General features: G+C 29.1%; 1 protein-coding gene across 1 annotated transcript; it reads left to right on the forward strand.

Annotated features, from left to right (window-relative positions):
- The first annotated feature begins 1,547 nt into the window (after positions 1–1,547).
- On the forward strand, positions 1,548–6,499 carry LOC150027923 (uncharacterized). The gene is made up of 8 exons (XM_090300954.1): positions 1,548–1,743; positions 1,822–2,016; positions 2,116–2,274; positions 2,757–2,797; positions 5,131–5,287; positions 5,371–5,561; positions 5,739–5,834; positions 6,083–6,499. Exons 1-8 carry the CDS (start codon positions 1,548–1,550, stop codon positions 6,497–6,499), a joined length of 1,452 nt encoding a protein of 483 aa, XP_090157080.1.
- The last annotated feature ends 2,767 nt before the right edge of the window (positions 6,500–9,266 follow it).

Here is a 9,266-nt window from a genome sequence, read left to right on the forward strand (position 1 = left end):
TATAGAGGGCATTTTTGGAAATTCGAAAATTTATGGAGGTGAGAGAAGTAGGTATGGAGGTGGAGGAAGAAACAATCCAGAATGCGCCAACTTTTCAAGAAAATTACAAGTAGTGACATGGAGGTGTATAAATTAAATAGGGACTGTAGAGAGTAACAAATATGGGCAGATTAGGCCAACATTTTCAAGAAAATTACAAATAGTGACGTAGGGGATGTATAAATTAAATTGGGTTTAGGAGCTGCAGAGAGTAAAAAATATGGGCAGCAGATTGGGCCAACTATTTCAAGAAAATTACATAGAGACGTGTGGTTGTATAAATTAAATAGGGTCTGCATAGACTAAAAGTGATAGGCATCATAGACTAAAAGTGACGGGCAGTATTATGGCCTATGTTTTTCATATTAATATGTTGGAAGTAGTGATTTGGGGGTGTATAAACTAAATAGGAGCTACATAGAGTAAAAGTGAAATAGTGGTGTAGAAATCAAATTAGCCCAAGTTTCAAATAACTAAAATATTTTAAAGATTGTCGTAGATAAAAATTGAATTAAGAGAGTAAATTTATTTAATTTTTATGTAATTGGATTACAGATTTTAAGTTTTAAAAAAGTTGATTTCTAAAGTACAATTTTAATTCTAAGTTGTGTTTTATGTATTGATATTCACTTTGATTATTTGGATTGATGAAATTATCCAAATGACTTTTTTTTAACTATTTGAATGATTGTGTAATGCTGGTTTTAAACATTTTTATATCTTCATTCAAATGCAACTCATTAGAGGCCTATAAAATAATATTGTAAAAATATCTATAAACTAATTATTGTATGAATGAATAAAGTAATTATGGATGATGATTCCCATAATAATAAGTGCTATAGTTGCAGAAAAATCTTAAAAAATCGACAACGTATCATAATTTTATTTTTTTCATGCTAATAATTTGAAATTAGAAGAATGTCGAGAATCAATAAGGTATTTATGACAAAATGAAAACTCTAACTAATGCAATTGAATTATAACCTGTTTTGGTATATTAAAGGGTCGTTAAAACCATAGTCAGTGTTTGAATTTCAATTTCATAGCATTTTTTTTGTCTGTTGTAGAAAACCCAAAACAGTAAACGAATCTTGAAGAAAAAGGATTGATCAATCCCTAAAGTATCACACATTCAAAAACTTCCGTAGTTGGTAAGTACATTGTTTTGTATAATTTTCTTTATTTGTATAATTTTCTTTATTTGGAGTACTTATTTCAATCTTTTCCTTTTTTTTTCCTGAGATTTTGTTCTCTTTATTCAGGAATAGTTATCAAGATTTCACCTAAAAGCATTCAAATATTTTGAACTGCAAACTGTCTTTGGTTATCTTTCACTATCTTCTCATCAAAGAAGATTTCTATAAAAGTAAATTAAAAGGTTTGACTAAGAAAGAAACGATCTTGGACACAAGCACACCATATTTTGGAAACTAATCTATGTAGAATTAAGCCTTAAAACAGTTCCTCCCATTCTGTATTTGAATTTCTTGCTGTCATAAACGAGGATGTTGAAACCTGAATTGGCTGCAGAATCAGATATGAGAAAGAAGCTTGATGGTTGTAACATGTTTAGCAATGGGGAAGCTGGGGAAATGAAGGAAGCAGATATAGAGAAAAGGAACCTGCAATCTTTAAAATCTAAGATGAAGTATGATTTGCGAAAGAGTTTGGCATGGGACAGTGCCTTTTCCACAAATTCTGGTATAGTTCATATTCCAATGGAAATGTATTCAAATAATTTCATTCACTTTTCATATTTATCATCTCGTTCATCCTCAGGAATTCTAGACTTGGAGGAGTTGTTCAGTACTTCAAATTCATCGCACACTGAGAAGGGTTGTGACATGCTGAGACCTAAGCAGGATCAGCATCTGTATTTCAACAATCTGAAACCTGAAATTAAAACTGCTGCAACTGATGGATTCAATTTGAGAAAGAGTTTAGCTTGGGACAGTGCTTTTTTCACAAGTGAAGGTGTGTTTGATATGATTTACGTTCCTTCTAGTTCTTGTTATTGATTCAGTGTGTGCTTCATTTTCTTGATGTTTATACTTTTGGACTTTGCTTTGTCAGGAATTTTGAATCATGAGGAGTTATCTCTTCTAAACAAAGGGCTTAAGAAATCCGAAATGGGTATGCTTCCTCAAATCGAAGAACTAGGGATCTCATCCGAGTCAAATCGTAGTATTGAGAGTGATGCTTCATGTTGCACAAATATTCAAAAAGCTTTTTGTAAGTATAACATTTTTAGGTCGAAAAATTATACTTGTAATTAATAATATAATAAATGTGTAATTAAATAATATAAAAATAATTAAAATAATAATTTTGAGAGTTCTAAATAAGTGTAGAAAAAAAAAGTATCATGACTCTTTTAAGTCATACCTTTTTCATCTAAAAAGAGGGTGTCTATATCCTCCATATTTACTAGACTCTATAGGGAATAAACCTTGTCCTGCTTCTACACATGATCCATTTTTGCATATGGGTTCTGTCAATTTCTTTTCCCCCCTGTTAATTACTACATTAGACAATATTTTTTTTTATTGATAATTGTCAATGTTTTATTTGCTCTTCATATCTATCCCTTGATATTACTTTTAAGTTTTATAACATTTGATAGTAACTATATATTTATTATGAAAAACAATACTCATGGATGATTTCATGCATTCCACTCTACTAAATTATATTACTTTTTTGTTTACTTTCAGCAACAGCAAGGATGGATGGGGACAGTGTTCCCAAATTGAAGGTTCGTTCTTGCACTATAATATTATTTGTGTGAAGGTCATTTTTTTTTTCATGATGCAAATTCTTGGAAAAGGAAGAGAGAATTTCTTTTATTAACTAATGATAATTACATTGTCTAGTCCTTCACCACTAACAATAAGAGTTGAATTACTTTTATATGTATATAATCTTTATTGCTAATAAAAAAAATAATAAGACTCTAAAAAAATAAATTGAAATAAATCTGTAGATTCTATGATTTTTTTTTCTAATATAAAGATATTATGATATTTTTATTTCAATAATTTTCTCCTTATAATATTTTCAAGTTGGCAAATGAATATCGGTTATTTTTAACTTTATTACAAGATATTAGAATCTCCGTTGAGGAAGTCTCTCAGTGAACTAAAGTCATGTACATACATTAGTTGTGACTATTAAACCTCTATAAAAGTATTATCTTTCATAAAGTTCCTATCAATTACAATATGTTTAGTCTTATCTTGTTGTACGAGATTATGGACAATTCATCTTTGACTTATAGAGAAAAGTTCAATGTTTCATGATTTTGATTAAGTGCTGATAACTATAATGTATAAGACATGGTCAAGATTTGTCATTAAGACAAATGTTTTTTATCATCTAAGATGCAAGTGTTTTGTTTGTCAAACGATTTTCACTCTCTTTACGTACGATAAACATTGTCGTGCTTAATATACATAGTATTAAACTAACTTGTATGTTATGAATATTTTATGATTATTCTATGTTAGAGAAAATATTTGATTCCTACATCTGACCAAAAGAATTTGCAAAAGTTTATGGTACATCAACACTCTCTTGGTAAATGAGTTAAAGTTGTTTTACTTCAATGACTCCTGGTGTATGCTTTGCAATCCTAGAAATGTTTATCTCCTTTGTATGACTTTGTGATTTACATAAATTCAAGTAAAGACATTATGTCAAAGGAGAGATAAGTACACCTACCTATTGGGATGGTGCTTAAAGAAGAGAAAATCATTTAATGTATGCATGGAGTGCATTCAATGCATGCTCATTGATCAAAAAAGGATTTGCAATGACTTTTTTCTTCAATGCCTACATAAAGCTACCTTTCAAGAAGACAAGAACGAGATTGAATTGAAAAGTGCCAAAACACTATAAAAATATTTTTATACCCTAAAAGCTCTGTAAGTACATTGTTATGTTCATCTTTGGAAAATTAGAAAAGAGAGCTTAAATCTTGGTAATAGGCGAAAGACGCTACTCCTCTCTAGTGAGTAAAACATGTGATATTTTTGTTAGTCAGGAGTGACTATTTGTTAAACAAGGTTAACCAGAAGTGGCTATGATGCAAAACAATAGTCGGGTTTTTATCCAAAAGTGACTTAGTGTTCAAGAATACTTGACGGGTTAGCCAGAAGTGACTACGTTATGAAACAACACTCATATGGGTTAGCCAAGAGTGACTACGAGCCAAAACAATACTCTTTGTAACTTACAACGTTGCATAGTGAAACTCAATCAGTTAATTGAAAACTGGATGTGGTCTGCACTATCGAGTATAATTTTTTTGACTAATTTATTATTTTCCTACTTTCATAAAATTACATGCTAACGTAGGAAAGAGAAGTTTTTGAACTTAGGTTTTGAAATTCTTTTTTAGTTCATCGAACAATATTTGTAAAAAAATTCAAAAAGTTTATGCCTTTGCCTTTTGTGTTTTTTTCACAAATTATATAAAAATGTCAAATTTTATTTTAAGATTACCTAATATGAGCTTTATGTAAAGTTCTTCACACACATTGAGCAAGAACTCAAAATTCAACTTCCGCACTTGAACATGATATCTATTTTGTTTTACTTTTCCAAGGACCAAAAACATACAATACTCAAAGGTAAATTTTATGTCACAAAACAAAACCAACATAGTCGGTATCATTATATATCTTTAGCCAAAGTGTTTCTTTCATTTGTTTCACCATTGTGGAAGGTAAATACTTTTTGTTGAAAAAAATGGGTCTCTTGAATTTTGTCATACATGTTGAGTTTAATAGACACGTACTTTTAGTATAAGGTTTGGTGACAAATGACAATAAATTAGAATTCATCTTATCTTTTTTACAAATTTATCTATATGGAAGTTGTAAATGCATGGAAAGATAAAAAGAATTATCATCTGTCTATATATTATTTATATTATTTATTCTGACTTATATACAATATTCAACTCTGCATTAAAAACATTGATATTTGAAAATTGAGAACACAATTTCATTGTCAAGTATGCCCTTATGCATGTATAAGATTACCTTTACCAGTCACAACACTGACACATTTTTCTACTTTTGAAAGTTCTCTTCTGCATGTGGAAGATCTGATCTCTCATCCCATCTAAAGCCACCAAAGATACAAAGTCGAGTTAGAAGAAATGCCCTAATAGCTCCCACCAAAAGAATTCCTATGTTTTCAAATGAAGTCAATGAGGGAAGCAAAACTGTCAAAGCAAGTGGTAAGGTTTCTAAACGCAATACAAATATCATTTCTTTCTTACTATCCTTGATTCTATGGAATTTAAAGCAAGGACTATTGCAGGAAAGTGTTTGACAGAAAAACCTAATCTCTTGAAGACTGGCAGCAGATATAATGATAGTAATAGTTGTACTACTCTCTCTGGGGAATTTTCATCATTGAGCTCTCAGTCTCATATGAATGCCTCTTCTAATGGATTATGTTCACCCTACAAAAGGTTCTCTATCTGGCAATCATCACCTGAATTTTCACTAGTTAAAAATCGTACCCCACAAGAGAATTGTCACCAAACTTATTCATCTGTTGGAAAGAACTTTTGTTGCATATCACCTTCAGTATCCACTGATGGGTTCTTTCCTGCATCATCATTGACTGAAAGCATCGGTTCCCATGATGGTAATGGAATCATGTGCTCAAATACTTTTAGTGAGGTAAAGGAAAGCAATTATGTTTCATTTGATGCTTCGAGAACTGTGAAGCCTTCTGGTCTCCGAATGCCATCACCCAATATTGGATATTTTGATATGGTTAGTTGTACATGAATCCCTTTTAGATTAACATTGGATTTTGAATAATACTCTCCCATTTCATTTCTCAAAATGAAAACATCAACAACGCATTTCACTCATTATTGTATAATTTCCAAATATCTTTTCTTTATGATAAAGTGTATTAAAATAATGTATTTTGGTAACACTCAAATGGTTGAAACATATATTCATTTTTAAAAATGGCGTGGAAGCTTTTCTAAGTTATTAAAGTTTCCTTTTTTCAGAATAATTTGCTGGTGTCAATAGAGAACCGAGATAATAAGTCACATTCAAGGGCTATCTCAAAGATTAAAAGTGGACAAATGTTGGAAGATGTAAGAAATACAAGGACTTCTACTTGGAAAACAAGAAACATCAATAACTCAAGAATCATGAAGTTTGGTCATAGTGCAGTTTCAACAACTGGTGAGGGCAAGGATTGTTTGACAAAAGATGAGAAAATGATGAATGCGAGAGCACATGAACATGCTTTTGAAAGGAAAACTTGTGCAAAAGTGGATAAAAGAGGAGTGGGGAATAAAATATTAAGAGAAAAGAGAACAATCTATCCTAAACAACAAGGCTTTGGGCGAAAGAACACATCGGGGCAAACACTGTGTACCCAAGAAATGATGCATAAGCTTCACGAAAGTGTGAAGTAAAATTTGATTGGTTTTGAAAACAAAGTCAAAGAACGACTTAAAAACATTTGATGTACCAAAAAGGGTTGGATTCTTACAAAATGTTAACAAAACACTTTTCTATTTGATGTTTTCTAGAAGGAGAATAAATTCTTTCTACTATGTGCATATATGTGATTACTTGTTATTCCTCTTGCGCAAAAAAAAAGAGTATATGTATGAACATTAAAATTAATCAGACTCTAGACTCTGGGTGAGTGATTGCGTAATGATGGTTTTAAACATTTTTATACCTTTATTCAAATGCAACTCATTAGAGGCCTATAAAATAATATTGTAAAATAAATCTATAAACTAATTATTGTATAAATGAATAAACTTATTATGGATGATGATTCGCATAATAAGTGTTATAGTTGTAGAAGAATCTTCTAAAATCGACAACGTATCATAATTGTATTTTTCTCATGCCAATAATTTGAAATTAGAAGAATGTCGAGAGTCAATGAGGTATTATGACAACTGTAACTGATTCAATTGAATTATAACCAAAACTGTTTTGGTATATTAAAGGTTCGTTCAAACCATAGTCAGCGTTTGAATTTCAATTTCATTGTCTTTTGTAGAAAACTCAAAACAGGAAACGAATCTTGAAGAAGAAGGATTGATCAATCCCTAAAGTATCACACATTCAAGAACTTCCGTAGTTGGGTGAGTATACGTGACATTGCTTTATATATATATTTTTTTTTGGAGTACTTATTTCAATAATTTTTTTTTCCTGAGATTTTGTTCTCTTTATTCAAGAATAGTTATAAAGATTTCAACTAATGACCTAAGAATAGTTTTTTCCTTAAATTTATTTTCATTAGCTTACCCTTGCTTTTCTTGTTATGCTGTGAATTGCAATGAATGTATTACGTACATAAGCAGATGATCATACAGGTGTCAGAGGGCCTGGAGAACTTTAGGATGTAATTTTGAACTTTATATTGTTAATATTTGTATTCTATAAGTCATAATCTTGTAATAGAAATATTTTGAAAAAAAAAACTCTAAGTCTGGATAGAAATCGGTAGAACTTCTATTGTAATAATTAGATGTATTTTCTGGGATGTTACAACTTTTTGTTGTATAAATTAAATGAATAATTTTTGTATAAATTAAATTAATTTTTTGTTGTATAAATTAAATTAAATTGTTTTTGTATAAATTAAAGTAACTTTTTATTGTATAAATTAAATGAATTTTGTTTATACATTAAATTAATTTTTTTTTGTATAAATTAAATTATTTTTTTAAATTTTTTTAATTCAGTTTATTAAGATTTAATGTTGTTATGTAATCTGAAGAGAATTAAAGTTTCAGTTTAATAATTGATAGAATATCACTTCAGATTTTGGAGAGTTAATTAATAAAAGGATACATAATTAATAAAAAGATAGGAAATTAATAAAAGAAGTTATAATATTTTTTTGAAAAAAAATTATTACCGTTTAAAAATAATTTTAGGATATTGCGTTTTTATTTTTTTTCATTGAATATCTTGTAATGATGTAGATTTAGATTTTTTATTTTTATTTTTCCATTATTATGTTGAATGTTGTAATAATTAAGTACCATACAAATTTATAAGTTTTATTTTTTTTCTCATTGGTTATATTTTAATAATTAAATATATTTAGAAGTTTTTCATTTTTCTATGGTGTTTAAAAAAAATATTGGTGCTGCAGAATAAGGACTGCAGAGAGTAAAAAATTTGGGCAACAGAATGGGCCAAGTTTTTCAAGAAAATTACAAGTAGTGACGTGGAGGTGTATAAATTAAATAGGAACTGTAGAGAGTAACAAATATGGGCAGCAGATTAGGCCAACATTTTCAACAAAATTACAAATAGTGACGTAGGGGGTGTATAAATTAAATAGGGTTTAGGGGCTGCAGAGAGTAAAATATATGACCAGCAGATTGGGCCAACTATTTCAGGAAAATTACATAGAGACGTGGGGTTGTATAAATTAAATAGGGGCTGCATAGACTAAAAGTGATGGGCAGCATTATGGCCCATGTTTTTCATATTAATATGTTGAATTAAGAGAGTAAATTTATTTAATTTTTAATATTTTATTATTTTTCTTAAAACATTTCAAATTCATTCTTAATATTTTAAACAAGAGCTATATTAATTATTTTAAAATAGTTTAATTGGTTTGTAAACATAATTTAAAATCTCTTTATAGTTTATTTTCTCCACTTTCCTTGAACATTTTTTTTCATATTTGATATTTTTTAATATCACTTGCATTATGTATTTGTTTTTTAAATATTTATTGATCTTCTACACTCTTTCGTACTCACTGAAGTTTCATGATTTTGAACTGTGATCATATTCCCTTATATAAGAAAAAAGGTTGCATGTTTGGATAGTGGAATTGGTATACCATGAAAACAAATGGAAAACTTCTTTATATACTTGATATACTTTTTTAAACTGTATAACCCGGTCAACCATAACTAAATTTTAGTGCTATGAAGCGTAAAATAATGAATTTATAGACTCTATAATACAAGAGAGAGGAATATTACAATGTTAATTTAGATATACATTAATACGTTAGAAAAAAATTAATATATAATTTTAAGCATCCTTTATGCAAACATAAAATTAAAAAAAAAATCCAACTAAAAGAGTAATTGAATAACATAGAAATGGGTAGCATTGTAATTTCATATTTGAAGCTTAGTTGGCATGAATATGACACAATGTGTCCATACATTAATATTATTCACC

Source organism: Phaseolus vulgaris, chromosome 4 (genome assembly GCF_051622355.1).
Source record: "Phaseolus vulgaris cultivar YP4 chromosome 4, ASM5162235v1, whole genome shotgun sequence".
Lineage (NCBI taxonomy): Eukaryota > Viridiplantae > Streptophyta > Magnoliopsida > Fabales > Fabaceae > Phaseolus > Phaseolus vulgaris.

What these genes read in the sequence shown, in the direction of transcription:
- LOC150027923 (XM_090300954.1), top strand. Translation starts at nt 1,548, where the DNA reads ATGTTGAAACCTGAATTGGCTGCAGAATCAGATATGAGAAAGAAGCTT. An exon ending in TGCCTTTTCCACAAATTCTG is followed by an intron (nt 1,744 to 1,821) that starts GTATAGTTCATA and finishes GTTCATCCTCAG; the next exon opens with GAATTCTAGACTTGGAGGAG. An exon ending in ACAGTGTTCCCAAATTGAAG is followed by an intron (nt 2,798 to 5,130) that starts GTTCGTTCTTGC and finishes TACTTTTGAAAG; the next exon opens with TTCTCTTCTGCATGTGGAAG.